The sequence below is a fragment of the Pseudochaenichthys georgianus genome, chromosome 24 (assembly GCF_902827115.2).
Source record: "Pseudochaenichthys georgianus chromosome 24, fPseGeo1.2, whole genome shotgun sequence".
Classification (NCBI taxonomy): Eukaryota; Metazoa; Chordata; class Actinopteri; order Perciformes; family Channichthyidae; genus Pseudochaenichthys; species Pseudochaenichthys georgianus.
In genome coordinates, this window is record NC_047526.1 from 12702266 (window position 1) to 12718690 (window position 16425).

Here is a 16425-nt window from a genome sequence, read left to right on the forward strand (position 1 = left end):
ATGCAGAATAACGTGAGCACTGAACAAAACATTAAAGCAAATGGCATTCACATATTTTTATTAGAAAAAAACACTACTGTGCAATCATACAAATAAATTCATCTCCTGGGACTGAATGTAGGGAATGTTGTTTCCTTGGTGGCGTCATTGGCTCCCATCTCACCTGTGGGGAGAAATCCAGATGTTAAGCAGGATCCCAGAAGTCAAAGTTTGGAAAGAACAGACCTCTGAATGCAAAAACCAAATATAATCAAAGTGCTGAATCATCTTAGGTCAACATTACCTCTCCAATCATTCTGGAGGGACTCTACTCCAGCTTCTTGGGGTTATTGACTGCAACATAGTGGTACAACACAACCAGCAGGAACAATGACACGCCAAGCATGTTGGCAAATATGGCCAGCTGCACGTCCGTCACCATTCTGCAGGGGGAAAGAGACATATAGTGAGGCGTTAGAAAGCTGCTTGGTATTACGAGGTTAATAGGATATGTTTCATTCTTACAAACATGTATAATAGGCCATTAGTCAAAATCAGCTAAGGATCAAATGAGTGTGCATGCTTTTACTTAGTTTACTTGTTTACTTTGCCTCATTTGTGTCCAATCCACAAACTTAAATACACATAGTATGGCCTTCCAGTCACTTGCTTACATCCATTCCAGTTACATTATACACTTTGATTTTATAATAGGAATAATTTGAGACAAGAACAAAATATACCTGTATAGTTATATATGAAAACATACACATATCTAACATGTATAGCTGTACGCTAGCACCTGACATGCACTAGATGCCGTCACTGAACACACAACGCACAACATCGATTAATTCTGCAAGTGAATACTTTGTAAATTAATCAGAATATCATCGATGTATTGATGCAACCATTCATTTGTCAGGGATAACATGGTTGTAAACCAAAAGTACCAAATTAGGCTAAATCTGTGTAACATTATCCTAGCTAGTAAGCTACTAGTGCAACCAGCGTTGTCTAAACTAACCAATATAGGAACCATATAAAGCTTCGATTAAAATTACAACATTAAACATATCGCAATGACTTTTAGCTCATGTTATTACTTACATTATGCCTGGAATTGGGCTTTTACTCTTGGTTCAAGCGATACTTCAGCTGCTCAGCATCAAACAGGCAAATCAGTCGCTTACTTCCGGTTGAAGTGGAAAGCCACGTCACGTTTAAGAGCATCAGACATTAAACACAAATAAAACACTGACTGGACACATCAACAACTATTATACGTATCACTTTTGGGTGACAATATGATTCATTAAAATTATGTCATCGTGAAGTGTACAGGATATGATTGTTTGTATTTTATTTTTTTTAAATGATGGCAATCATCCAGGCCAGAGGTGGCAGTAGTGAGCTCTGGGCAGCTGGGTCTTTGCGCTCCGTAGGAGTGGCTCAAATGTTTCGACATCACCTCACCCGGCGTGAACGACATCGGCCAAGCTAATGGTTCTTCGACACGGCAGCTAACGTTGGGGTTTACATTTCCAGAGGAAGAGATCTCCATTTACTTCATTGTGGAGCCATACTGTACGTTACCACCATGGCTCTTTATGAATATGTCACTCAGGACCAGCTGGCGGGCTTCGACAAATACAAGGTAGGGGGAATATCGTAGTAGCCTGCTAGCAACTAGCCATTGGACCGACAGTGCGTGTGTGTTTAACAGCTAACTGTCACGATCTGCAGGGTGCTCCCCTGGCAAGGAGTGTGTAAAGGTAGCCAGCGTAACCTCAAACCATACTAGATACTGCCCAAACTGCCCTGGAAAATAAAAGCCTGATTTAGGTATAGCTACAATATGATGTGTTTAGGTTCATTGTACGTTGCTATGGCTATTATGCTGTTTGATTGGTTGTCCTCTCTAAACGTTGATTGGGTAGAGTTTAAGTTTGGAGTTAAACAGTAAAAGGCACCTTATAGATGGGAAATGTTTCCTGCGTGGTGCTTGAACTCTAACTACAAGGTTGAATTTCTGCCTCCCGAAATATTGTACACCCTATTAAGTCTGACAAATAAAAGACACATACATACTATTCAAATGTGTTAAATGTCTGAATTGTTCGAAAACATATTGACGAACATACGAACTTTTTAGTTTGAAAGTTCTGGCCGGAAGTCTTGTTTTTGTGCCATGTTTTCCTTGACATTGGAGCAAGTGTGCTAACAGTTAGCTTGTGACTCCTTGTCTTTGGCTCTGAAATAAGGCTGTACTTTCTGTTTCCTCACATTTCAGACACCCCACGTCTGTTTTCTCTTTGTATATAATGCCAGAAGCTATTTGACAATTACTTGCATGCAACCACAGAAGATACATTAAACCAAATGACAGTTGGCTGTTTTGAATAAGTAATGGGTAAACACTCTAATTTTACCAGCACATAGTACAGTACAAGTGAAATTAATACGTGTTCTATTCATTCCAGCGACCATAGCATGGAATTGATAAAATCCTTAAAAAAGACATCATCCTCTCTGCCTTACAGCTAAATGTTGGTGTTTAGTTATTTCCCATAAAGATGAGCATCAATGTGGCAGTACAGACACAAAGAGCCTGTTGTCCTGTCTCTTGCAATGGAGGACTGTAGAAAACAGGAGTGGCAGCAAATGATCTTCTGACACATTGCAATTTAGTTCTGATAATGGTGTTTAAGTCTTACCTTAGCACTGTATTAGTTTATAATATACAACGTACTTCTTTAAGTTTACACACACCATAACGCATTTCAGATTGAAAGCCTTTTACCATTTCCATAAAAAAATGCATTCATTGTAATGCTTTGCCACTCTTTTTAGAGCAACAGATTTCTTTACTTTTTTTTTTTGTCATGCTCTTTGTCCAACTGTAGGTCATTCAGACTTCCTCTAACACAGCCTCCTTTGAATACTGCTGTGAAACCGCTTTTCCAATTTGTTTATCATACGAGACCCTTTTTTTTTTACAATAATTGCTTTTTGAAGCATCTCGAGCTGAAGGAGGGCAGAAGAAGACAAATGTCAGTTAATGAAAACACCCTCTTGACATAGTGTTTCTATTCATGAAAGGTGCACAGACACAAGCTTACAAATAGAAAGCACATGAGAACGAAGGACTGTCTACTGATTGTGCCGCTACACCTTTCAAGCTGTCACCCATCGTTCCTCCTCTCACTTCCTTTGTCACACCTCCTACGGTCCTACCTCAGTTTGAACATATCTTGTACTATCTACTTGCGTGAACCTGCCTTCATCTCTACAGTTTGTAAAAGATTAGAGTAGATTAGGGTCCAACACTACATGTTCTTGCGTATGTGGTGATGAGTAATCACATTGGTTATCTTGTTGATTTGAGGAACAACCCACAACATCATGACTCTCTCAATCAACAGGGGACAATCTAAATATAGTGTTTGAGTGTTGTCAATAGCATCCATAATCCATAATAATTAAAGGCACGGTTCATTTCAAAATCTAAAATACACACAATTAATTTTACCTGCAGTGCTATTCATCAATGTAGATTGTTTCAGTTACTCAAGATAATCTACAGACCTTTTTGTGTGCAGTTTCATAAAGGAAGTACTTTGTTTTTACTAAACTACACCTCCCAACAATTGAGCGTGTTCAAGAGGAAAATGTGCTTTCTTTTGGGCAGTGATAGTTACAAGTGTAGTTTGGTAGGTATCTGCTCAAATAAGGTCTGTACAACACAGTGGCATGGCTTCTAGAAAGAGACATCGCTGTTGAATTCTTCAAATGTTTTGGGTGGCCAATTAGTGCCATATAGTTTGATTATATTTGAGAGATGGCTGAAATCTCCATGGCTGATGTCTCTAACACTTTTCCATTTCCAAAAAACATCTATAAATCCAAAACCAAGGTAATGCTCTTTTCTAAAGCTAAAAATACACCGGAGACTGCTTTGGATATTGTAACTACGCAAGGAATACAACTTGAAGTGGTTACCCGTTACAAATACCTTGGTATCTGGCTTGATGATTGTCTCACTTTTAAATTTCATGTCAATAACCTGCTTAAAAAACTGAGGGTTAGGCTAGGTTTCTTTTACAGAAATAAGTCCCGTTTCTCGCTTGAGGCCAGGAAAAGGCTAGTCACTCACTGTGACCTTTTTACCTGTGCTGGACTATGGGGATTTGTTATATATGAATGCACCTGCCAATTACCTGAGCAAGTTAGATGCTGTGTATCACAGTGCTCTGAGATTTTTGACAAATTGTAAAGCACTTACGCATCACTGTACCCTGTATACCAAGGCGGTTTTGCCATCACTTACTGTACGGAGGCTCAGTCACTGGTACTTTTTCATTTACAAAGCCATGTTGGATAAACTACCATCTTATATCTGCTCCCTGATCTCTCTGCGAATTGAAAGTACTTATTGCCTGAGATCGCATGCTGTGGTTTTATTAAATGTGCAAAGTGCTAGGACTGTCTTACGGAAGAAAGCTTTTAGATGTGCAGCTCCACTAACATGGAACAGTCTGCAAAAAGAATGGAAAATGACCAAGCTAGTACCACTACATGTTTTAAAGCTCGGTTGGATGCTACAAAATCAGATGCTGTTGGTACCTGTACATGTGGTTAGATATGTAAATTGTAATCCCTGTACATTTTGCTGTAGGATGTCCTTTTGTTGTTCTGTTGTTTAAGTTTTTATGTCTTCTTGTGGAACCTACTGCTGCAGGTCTCCCTTGAAAAAGAGATCATTGATCTCAATGGGATTTTACCTGGATAAATAAAGGTTTTGAATTGAATTGAACAACAAATAAGAGGAAAAATATGTATCTTAGATTTTGCGTTGAAATGTGCCTTTTTAATTTAGAAAAATGAAATGTTGGATGATTCTTTTGCAGACCCCGCACAATCTCGTGTAGTTGGTAGAAGTGGTTAATTTTAAACACCAGAGAGTCTACTGAATAATTAAACATATTGTAGCCACCTGAAAGGGCAGATCCCAGTGCCCTTCCAACTGATCTCACGGCGGAAGTGAGATCTCAAACTAAAATAAATCGCAAAAGAGAGCAGTCCAAGAAGACTCAGAGCCAGCGTTTATTCCTCAAAGACTCAAACCTATCGTCTTAAATGGCTTGTACACTGGAGAGGGTGCCTTACGCTGTAGTACACACCGTTTCGTCATGCCTGGATTGAATAACAGCGACAGGGATCAGGTTTCTTTTGATCTGCATGATGACAGGTCCCCAAAATATCCATAAATACCCAGGTTACATGTGAGGTCACGTGACCCTGCTCTACCAGCTGTAGTTTGCTTGCAATAAGTTGAATAAAATAGTCTAATAAAAAAAAAAATGAATCTTTTGTATTATGTGTTGATGGCCACATCCTGACTGATTGATTATGTCTCTTACAGTACAGCGCAGTGGACTCGAACCCCCTGTCTGTGTACGTCATGCACCCTTTCTGGAACTTTGTGGTGAAGGTGAGAAACAACCTGTGTTTGTGTGCATACATACATAATTCATGAGGTTTCCAATGTTCTGCTGTGATACAGTAACAACACAACCCACCACTTTATACTTATTTTCTCTGATCTAAGGCTGTACCGAAAAGTCAAAAGATTCCAAACTTGATTCATAACATTCAAACTTCCTGCAGCTCTTTTTTGGTATGCTTATTCATTCTGTTTAAATCCTTTTTATATGCACAGTTGCAGATATTATTAGTATTATTATTATTAGTTCATTTTTTTTTTATTAGATTCCTGTGTAGGATTGTTCTTGTGATTCTAATTCCATAGAATGCAAGTCAAAATGTAATGAAAAAAGATAGATGTAATATGTTCCAAAATTCACATTTATTAACCAAAAGCACCATAAATCCCAATTATACACACATGAGAATTTATGATGATGACACTGGTGAGTTATATTCATAAAACAAGTGGACTCAATAGGACTCCACTCATTTAATCTGATGAGTCACTGTAAAAATGTACGATGGATACATATCCATCGTACATTTTTTACAAGCTTTATTTGAAAACCTCAATAGAGGCTTTGCATGTCTTTTAAAAAAAAAAAAAAGACATTCGGTACAGACTTAGTCAGCATACATTGGTCTATACTGTGTTGTTTTGAATGTGGACAGGGTGTTATCTCGCTGTCTGTGATTTCATATAACGTAGGGCTGCTCGATTATGGCAAAAATCATAATCTCGATTATTTGGGTCAATAATTGATATCACGATTATTAAAAACAATTAACTATTTACTTTGAAAACATCCATTTATTGAAAAAGAACAAATGGAACAGTATGTTTTTAACAGTTGATTAGCCTGAACTTTAAGTATAATTCAACTGAAAAACCAATACAATAAAATAATAATATAAAAAAAAAAATCTTTTTATTTCGATTATGTTGTTTTCATAATCGTTGCAGGCCAAAATCGTAATCGCGATTTAAAATACGATTAATTGAGCAGCCCTAATATAACGGTGACGGTATTCATCACTATTCAGTAATTGTTCTGTAAATTCAATTGATAAATGGTTTAAAATAACCATGCCCTACTTTATCACATTTGATAAAGTTCTTCTAAAATTAGCATCACTTTAGGGAACAATTTTTGTTGACAAAAAAACTCAAAACTGTCAAACTAAAATAATTTCTAAATTGAAGCTCGGAACAACCCTTTCAGTATTACAATTGATAAGAAGCATGTGGGTGACTTTGGGTTCTTCATAACTATATATCAAGGCAATAACGCAGAGTCTACTTATCTTTATTGTACAAACTGTGAAGGGCTGATATTGGGCTATATAAATAAGCATTGATTGATTGATTTTATCAAGCCATTATTTTATTATGTTAATCTCAGAATTCCATCTCTACTTAACAGTAATGTAACTTTCCATACAGAGATGTATGGTGAAAGTGCTGGTTAATTTGGCGACATCCTGTTGAATGGTGGTATCTATGCAACTTAACACTACAAGTCCCAGAATACCAGGGGCAGCAAAAAAAAAAAGTCAGTCAATAATTGGCCTTTTTTAGTCATTCTGTTAGCAACCCTGATGATGGGTTTGCAAACTTAGGGGTGAGGGTTAGGACTTCCTTCACTCTTTGCCTTATTCAAACTGCCAGTGCCAAACTGCAAATATATAAATATTGCAATTCTTATATCAGTTGAACATAACTAAATCACCATTACGGTTCCAGAGATGAATAGGGAAGGAAAATACATGTATTTCAGTAAAAATCCTTGAATTGTATAGCATTCATACATCATTACATCTTCTCTGCCTGACTGCGACCTTATATCAATTGTCAAAAAACTACCATTCCGGTCCTGAAGGCATCTCTGCTTTACAGTTACATAACTCTCCATAAAGTGTGCCTACAATAATTACTGTCTAGTTTTTAATCAGTGTCATTATTCTGATGAGAAGACTCTATTTTAAGAGCCAAGTGACATGTTAATTAACCGTTACTCACAATCTCTTTGTCTCTGTTCATTTTTTTTAACAGTTTCTACCAACATGGTTGGCTCCGAACCTCATTACATTTACGGGCTTTATGTTCCTTGTGTTGAATTTCCTTATGTTGGCCTTCTACGACTTTGACTTCACTGCCTCTGGTAGGTCCTCTGTGCTTTCTTCTGTTTCCCTGTGGTTGTGTGACTAATGCCTGAGGGATTGATGTTCAGTTAGTAAAATATATAATGCTGTTAGGATACACCCAATCTGTTAGGAAGGTGACAAAAGAAAGTGTGTTCATCCAGCTTGTTTATGAAAGGCAAAGTCCATCACTTTTGGACACATGGATGGCTCTGGTGACCCAGGGTAATCACTCACTCATTACATGTCTACACACACACACTCTAAGACACACATTCACACACTGTTTCCAGGAGTCATTCAAGAATAGACTAAAATAAACTAAACTGTCTGTCCATATAGTTACACCTACATCATATGGTCAAATGGCACAAAGAAAAACAAATAAGCTTTAAAAACCTCAGATAAACTCAAAAGGGTAATTGTCAATCTGAGGTAGAATGTAACAGTTAAACCTTATTATGGTCTTGACATAGTTACAAGCACTATGTTCAACATTTTTAATGCTGAATTACATTTTAAAGCATTTTCGGTATATTCAGGACTCTCATTGCTTAAATACAAGTTATAGTGTGTTAGGCCCAATTACTTTAATCTAAACATTAAACAAGGGAGAAGCACCTTTATCCCACCTTTTTGGAGTGTTTTAAAATGTATGTTTCCATTAGGATTTCCTAATGTAACATTTGCATATATGTAGCATCCTCTCCTTTTGCCTGTCTTGAAGCCTACATGTCAGGAATTCAATGGAACAAAGCATGACTCTATGACCCTTCTATCCTATGAGCTTTACTTCAATACTATATTTAAAACGACTTTCTGTAACTATCAACTCCTAATTTGGGTTTCCAGGAAACTGCATCTAGCTTTCACTTTCTTTCTGGCAAGATGGCTTCTTCTTCTTCTTCCCTGAAAGTCTACTACAGTTTCCTCCGTCACTCCAGTCTCAGTGATATCATGTCCTTTCTAAACCTAAAGAAGTTAAACATTCAGTGAGAGCTAATTCTGATCAGTTGTATAGTAATTAAAAGTGTTTTTAACCTTATGTTGGACCCTCTTCATCTCTGTCTGCTGATTGGACCGTCTCTAGCTTTTTTCTTTTTTCTTGTTTTACTATTGTGCGTTAGAAATTTGGTTAAATTACACCTTTTCTTTAGAAAGTGCAGTTCGATCCATTGAGGTGCTTTTAATGATACCATTATTATATTTCTATTTTTTAACATTGACTTCCATATTTTATTTATATAAATATTAAAGCAAAGAGTAGCAGAACCAAACTTTGTAAAGACAGGTTCATGGTTTGTCATAAAAATATGCTGCTCAGTTCTTATTGGATAGAATTGTTTTGAGTTCCCTTAAATATTACATGAGATAATTTCTAACCAGAGTGAATGTTGACACAGTGAGAAAAGTGATAATGGATGTGTGTGATGTACGTCTTTCTGCTTCTCTCTGTGGTGTTCTGTATATTTACATTATGTGTGTCTCAGCTGCAGGACATGAACACGTGCCTAGTTGGGTCTGGGTTCTTGCAGGGTTCTTCAACTTCTTGGCCTATACACTGGGTGAGTCCAACCCCCCCACTGCTGCCCTGTGTGTTGTTCTTCTGTGACATCTGAGGGGCTCAGGGGAAAATTCTCCCTAAAGGAATGCACTCTGTACAGTGACTCTCTGAAACCACACGTGTTTGCTGTCCAGTATCACAACCCCTCTGCTAGATTATTCTTTTCTTAGATACAACTGTGTGGAAATGTGGTTGTTTACTAGGGATATACACTCTTGTAGTTATCATCAATATCAACAGGATGCCACATTATCAATCAGCAGGATTATCATTAGAATAAACTGGTTTGCAAAGATAATTAAAAAAAAAAAAAAAAAATGCAATAACTTTAAAGCTGTCTAATCAATTTGCAGGTTTTATTATGCCTGTCTTGACTGATCAGCTAGGTCATTTACTGTTAACAGAAACCAGGCTCTACGGTTTTATTTTAAGCTGCCCGTATGTGCGTGTTATTAGAAAGGAGTTGCTTGCAGAAGGTGGAGTACCAAATGTTCGATTAATGCAGCTTTAAATAAATGTAAAATTGGGATTGTTGTTCTCCAGGCAAGGATTTTAAAAAGCTTTCCAGAGTGTTTTTGTCTAAAAATGTCCATATTAACAGGCCCTGAATAATGGCTAGCATTTTTTTTACTATTGTTAACATTCCTTTTAATAATTCTAATATAATTGCAAGAGGGGCAAACTGAATTTGATCATTTATACGTATCTATTGCTATCACATAGGTAGTGCCACATTAGTCAAATGTCCTCTCTGTTTGTGTTTAGTCGTGTGTGAGCCAGGCTAAAGTCAGTTTTAAATCTTGCTAACCATTTTGTGAACCTTTTTAATAATAAAACAACTCATGGCATTTAAGTGTTGCTGAAATTAGCGCAGTCTAGTAATAATGAATTAAGACTCTTTTGTACTAATGATCCATTTTCTTTTTTGGTGTAGATGGAGTTGATGGTAAACAGGCTCGCCGCACCAACTCCTCCACGCCTCTAGGGGAGCTGTTTGACCACGGCCTGGACAGTTGGGCCTGCATCTTCTTTGTGGCGACCGTCTACTCCATATTTGGGCGTTTGGAAAGTGGCGTGGGCGTGGCCACTCTGTACTACATCCTGTGGGTGGTGCTGTTCTCCTTCATCCTCTCTCACTGGGAGAAATACAACACTGGCATCTTGTTTCTGCCATGGGGATATGACATCAGCCAAGTGGTGAGCACACACACACACACACAGTCATGATATAAGGAAGTGGTCACCCAGCCTTCTGATGACTTGACGTTGTGCAGTCTCTTTTTCTTTCAGACAATCTCCCTGGTTTACCTGGTCACTGCTGTCGTTGGCGTGGAAACATGGTACCAGCCAATCCTGTGGCACTTCCTCTACAGAGACCTTTTTACCTTCATGATCATCGGTGAGCTGTGATTGGTCATTCTGAATACATTCATTCGCTTACTGATCTATGCTCTTTTTCTGGAATTAAAAGGATTTTTATATTTGTTGCAATCATCTCGTTTATCTAATTTAAAGGACATTTGTAATTTGCAAAAAGAACTAAACTGACTGTGCTACAGTGTGCCTAGTTACAGTTACCTGTTCAAATGTTAAAAAAGGGCACAAACTAGAGAAGTGTGTCTCCCTCTTCCACTCCAAACAAACGAAGAAATGTATCTGGGAAAATTGTCATTACTGGCTCCCATACGGTCAAAATGGTGTCAGAGATGACAGAAACGGGGATTAACATGAATAACATAAGTATAATATAAGCTACAACACACAATTTAAAAATGAATATTTTTTCTTTCAAATGTTCTACAGATAAAGCTAATATCATTAGCATGAATTCTCATGGCAAAATCGTGTATTTACATCTGATTTGTGACTTGTATGATAAAGACAACAGGCTTCTTCTCACTCCACCTACAATAATGACTTTCTTCTAATTCCCAGCTTGTTCCTTCACCGTGACCTTACCCATGAGCCTCATCAATGTCCTGAAGTGAGTGCATTTCCCATTAGCCTTTTATTATACAGGAGTTTTGTTTTTTGATACAGCGCTCTAAATTCTTCCCTCTCTGTGGTTTTTCCAGGGCTCACCGCAGTAAGACTCTGAAGCACAGCAGCCTGTACGAAGCCTTCCTGCCCTTCCTCTCTCCCGTCCTCCTCTTCGTCTTGTCCACCATCTGGGTGGTGTTCTCTCCATCCCGCATCCTGGAGCTGCAGCCCAGGATGTTCTACCTCATGGTGGGGACGGCCTTCGCTAATGTCACGGTGAGCTGGTCCTTCACACTCCCTTACAACATGCAATATCTTAATGTCTGTATTTGGGGGGTTAATGTTTGTTTATCCATGTATTTATCTTGCAGTGTAAGCTGATTGTGTGCCAGATGAGTAACACACGTTGCCAGGCGCTCAGCTGGCTGTTGTTGCCCATGACGCCGGTGGTGTTGTTAGCGGTGACCGGCGTGGTCGCCAACGAGTCCCTGCTGCTGTATCTGTGGACTGCTGCTGTCATATTAGCACACATACACTTCGGTCTTTCAGTGGTAAGAGCATCCACACTCTGTTAAGTGTCCTGTAAACCTGTAGCTACAGCTAGCAGCCAGTTAGCTTAGCCTAGCTTAAAGAGTCCAGACAGGGCTCAAAATATAAATAAAACGTTTTTTTGTCTTGTTTGTTTAAAAAAGTAGCAACAAAATATTAGATTTTACATTTTCCACGTGGTGATGTGTCAGACTTTCTTTTGCTCTTAGTGTGAAATTAGAGGAAGCGATAAATCGTCTGGAACATTACCATCCAAACGTGTGGATTAAACAAACAATATTTAGTGTGCTAATTTTGGATTTTTGTTTCATTTGAATGAAGCCAGGCTCAAGCGGTTTCCCAATGTTTAGTCTCTGTCCTAAGCTAAAGTAAGCTAAGCTAAAGTAAGCTAAGCTAAAGTAAGCTAAGCTTAGCGGCCGCTGGCTGCCTCATTTAAACGACGGATGAGACAATGGAATCAATATTCTTAGGCAGAAAAAAAATACATAGTTCTAAATGTCAATGTAAAACCTTTACAATGCAGACCTAGTTTTATTTTCAGTGACACTAACAATTTCAATGCCTTGGGCTTCAAGACAAACAACCGTCATAGAATTACCTGTCTATGCTGCTAAATGTTTTTTTATAAACACATGACTAACATAAAATACAATATTATTTTTCTTTGCTAGGTACAACAGCTAAGCAGCCACTTCGGCATCTTGGCTTTCTCCCTGAAGAAGCCCAACACTGACTGACAGGAGGAGGAGCAACGAATCGGCTTGAAAGCAGCGGAGGTTTAGGCTCCTCCCATCCTCCGCTTATCGACACTTCACTCTCGTCACCACGGAAACCACATCCCCTCGCCTCCTCCATCGATGAGGACACTGCAAGTGGAATGGACTGTGTTTCCACTGTCCCCAAACACACACAAAAACATACATACATGCACACACATTCCCAACAAACCAACCAACCAAACTTTGGTCTCTGCGATGGAGGCGGGCCCAGGGGCTTTGGCTTCCGTCATTGGTGATTGGCTAACTTGGTTGAGCCAATGAGGTGCAATTGTTTCCTGCGGAAATGTGCTTCAGTCATGAGGACAGGAGCCATGAAAACACATGCACACACACACATACATATTACTCTGCTTTCATGCAGATAATTTATATCTGGTGGCAGGTATTTCAAATAAAAACACAGCCACACACAAACTAACGGTTGCACTCACATAGTATTATGAATGTATAATATGCCTTGGGGAAACGCCATTTAAGTTTTATTATATTAACAGGAATGCCTCAAGTAGTGTTGTTTTCAAACCTGACCAAACCTGTAAATTGTGGCTCTTAGATCAGAGCTGTGTCCAGAGTTTAGAGGTTCAGTCACCTTCTTCATCATGGGACGATTTTCAGTCGGAATTCCCAGTGATATATGTTAATAGCTATAAATATATATACTGTATGTGTTAAGGGGTTCAGGGCATTTTATTTTCAAACAGATGAAACTTTAAAAAAGAAAAAGAAGATAACTCCTGTGAAACATTGTATACATTTCTCTCATTAATTTCACGTTCTGCTCTGTGACGGCAGTTCTGATGAGTAACAGAGTTGGATCGTGACTAACAAGGGCAGGAAGTGACCAGGGTGACCGCTGACCTTTGAACTTTACCCGGCTACCCCTACCTTGAGGTGTCGTGTCTTCATGCGGATTCGTTTATTTTATTTTATTTTAAATATGTTTGTGGATCAGTTGTGCATCGCTTGAATGAAGAGTGTGTTCAAAAGCCGTTACCGGAGCGGACTCACTCTGAGGGAACGAGCCGTCGCACCGCTCACAGATTTTATCACATCTTTTTTTTACTGTCAGATAATGTTGCGCTTCTTTATTCTTCAGTCTGTTAAACACTGTTTTTCTCTGTGTGTGTCATAGGATGTTTCCTTGGTAAAGTTGCAGACTGGACTTTGGTTTGACATCAAACTGGTTTTTCACTGCCGGGCCAAATCCCATTTGACAAGGCTCACCGATCGTGTTCGTTTCCAACAAAGACTGTTTGTCCGTAGCTTGGAGGAAATACTTTCTTTTGTGTGTAACCCAACTCCACTTGGTTTAAAAGTCTTGTCTTTCTTAACGGACTTTCCCATAGTTGTTGATATACTCTAGGAGAAAAGTCCCCGCTGCTTCTTTCAAGAGACTCGCATTGCCAAACTTGGCCGGATTGAAGTCTTATGATCAATGTGGAGTAAAGATTGAGTCTGCGTCCACCCCAGATCAGGCATGTCACTTAGACATGTTTGAGTGGCACTCATGTGGTTTGAATGGCTCGTTGATTAGCGGTTACCTGATCGGACGGATTTGTTGTAAATGCAGCTCAAGGGATTTAGTGTTCCACGAGTGTCTGCTTCACCTATATACAATTAAGTCCATAGAGTCTGCCGGACCTCTGGCTCACATTTCATGCCTCAATTTTACCGCTTTAAACACACACAAAAACCCCGGGCAACCAGTCGGCTAAACATCTGTTTCTGAAGGACAACTGTAAAAATGAACCACAATAACTGTTGGGAAAGCCTTATGAACAGCATTTGGAGTTCTGTCATGCCAGTCTGAATATGATGTCACAGTAATAATCTTCTATACATGAAAGTGTGGGGATAATTAGGACTAAAAGGTACATAGGAAACATTAAATACACTAGGAATTCAAATACAAATACAAAATGTAAGTTTAATTCTACTCCTACATTTTTACCACAGTTTTGTATATAATTGAGCAACACTGAATATTTGATTCCAGCCTTGTTGTAGTGTTCCAGTATGATGACTGGGAGGAACCAACTCTACTGCCATAATGCCCAGTAAAGTAGCCCGGGTTGCTTTGTAGCACTCCTGCTCTGCAGCTGGAGAAGGCTCTCTTGCTGTCATAAGCACATAAACAGTATATAGGAATTTGATTTGCCCCACATCTGTGATTTTGGAGACTGGTTGTGAAATCTCTCGTCAATACAAACTCCAAACAGTTATTTTGGTGGGTACATGCACTGTCTATGTATGTGCAGATCTATGTGTCTGTCAATGTATGGGTGGATGTCTGTGTAAATACATATTATTTCCTCATTTTTATTTTGTTTTCCAAACTACAAATGGGATCTTTATCCAGTTTCCTCCAAACATCAGATTCCAACACTGCAAAGCTACAACTTGGTAGTCCTTTGTTTCTTGTTTTTTTTTTAACGTTTGTTTATCTTTGCTGCTCTACTGGCTGATTGGGATCTGGTCTTTTCTTTTGGAAATGATTTCAGAAGGGAAGGTGAAGACCTCGAGAACAATCAGTACAAACAACGCTAAATGCAAAGGGTTTTGTGTCATATCATTAGGAATATGTTATTTGGGTCAGAAAAGAATGCCATTTCAAAAAAACATGTAACATTTCAGACAGAATAGAGCAGCAACAACGTGTAAATGGACAGAGAAATAATCGTCAACTAATTTGATAATGGCAAAACCTTCAGAAAATGCCGTCTCCAGCCTTCAGCTTTTTACTGTTTTAGTGTCATCTTATTCTGAGTATTTTTGGGTTTTTGACTTACGGTACAAGTCATTTAAAGACATCACATGTACTTCGAGAAACTGGGATGGACATTTTTGACTAGTTTCTGATATTTTATAGATCAAATGATTAATGGATTATTTAAGAAAATAATTGTTGCAACTCTATAGCTGCACCAACCATAAAACAAGTGAGATACTCATCCAGTCGTCAAGGGAATTTACCAGTTTATTTTCTGAGCAAATTTTCTGTGCACTTTTTGTAGTGTACTCCTCACATTCACTCATATTATAAGAAAACGGTCTGAATCGCCCTGGATCAACAAACAAAGCTGTTGAAATTGTGATAAGTTGTTGTTTAACGCTGCCCTGGCGAACACTCTGAGCTTCGGTGTGGCTACTTGTGATGTTGTATTTAACCAGTGAAGAAAGAACGGTCCAGATACAAATAAAAAGAGAATTTTCTTTAACCACTTTACTGTGTCGCAGCCTGACTTGACCTTTTAGTAATGAGTTTTTCCAATTTTGAGTATCCCCCCCCCCCCCCCCCCCAGACACACTTGGACTCAGGATTAATTCATTTGGATTCCCGCTGTATGAAGAAATTAAAGTACTGCGCGGAAGTGGAAACAATTCACAAATGGATTAAACTGTTTAAAACACATGCTCAAAGTAAGCCGGATTTTGCCGATGTGTTTATGTGGATTCAAAAATCGTAAATAATCTCCAAAATGGAGGAGACCGATCTGATCGGAGCAACTGTGACAAATAATCCAACTGAAATCGGCATGGACAATGACTGTTTTAAGCCTGGTTTGGACACTTTACGGGCAGAAGAAACATTTCTATTAAAGAAATAATTATACATCTGTCTTTTTATGCCTATAATAGCTACTAACTTGAATTTGTATTAAAATTAATTAATCAATAATTTTTTTTATTTTACTGTAATGTAGAGACGAGGCTTTTAGTGACAATCATGTATTGCGTACAATTACAATTATATGTTGTAAAAAGTCTAAATATGATATTTGACCTCAAATCATCTGAGGCCTGCGATCTTTGGCAATGTCAAAAATATGCAAAAAAACGACATAGTATGTCAAAAATATATAAAAAATGACGACATAGTACGTAGACAATATACAGAAAAACGACATAGTAGCCTAATATTCAAAAATATTTTTTAAAACA

General features: G+C 38.4%; 2 protein-coding genes across 2 annotated transcripts; one reads left to right on the forward strand and one right to left on the reverse strand.

Annotated features, from left to right (window-relative positions):
* Positions 1-41: 41 nt before the first annotated feature.
* Positions 42-1200, reverse strand: ost4 (oligosaccharyltransferase complex subunit 4 (non-catalytic)). The gene is made up of 3 exons (XM_034075957.2): positions 1090-1200; positions 284-422; positions 42-163 (listed from the first exon to the last, which is right to left on the reverse strand). Exon 2 carries the CDS (start codon positions 419-421, stop codon positions 308-310), a length of 114 nt encoding a protein of 37 aa, XP_033931848.1. The 5' UTR covers position 422; positions 1090-1200; the 3' UTR covers positions 42-163; positions 284-307.
* Positions 1201-1372: 172 nt separating this feature from the next.
* On the forward strand, positions 1373-15709 carry selenoi (selenoprotein I). Its single transcript, XM_034075956.2, has 10 exons — positions 1373-1636; positions 5405-5473; positions 7523-7631; positions 9102-9176; positions 10110-10372; positions 10466-10574; positions 11111-11159; positions 11251-11431; positions 11527-11706; positions 12376-15709. Exons 1-10 carry the CDS (start codon positions 1580-1582, stop codon positions 12484-12486), a joined length of 1203 nt encoding a protein of 400 aa, XP_033931847.1. The 5' UTR covers positions 1373-1579; the 3' UTR covers positions 12487-15709.
* Positions 15710-16425: the final 716 nt, after the last annotated feature.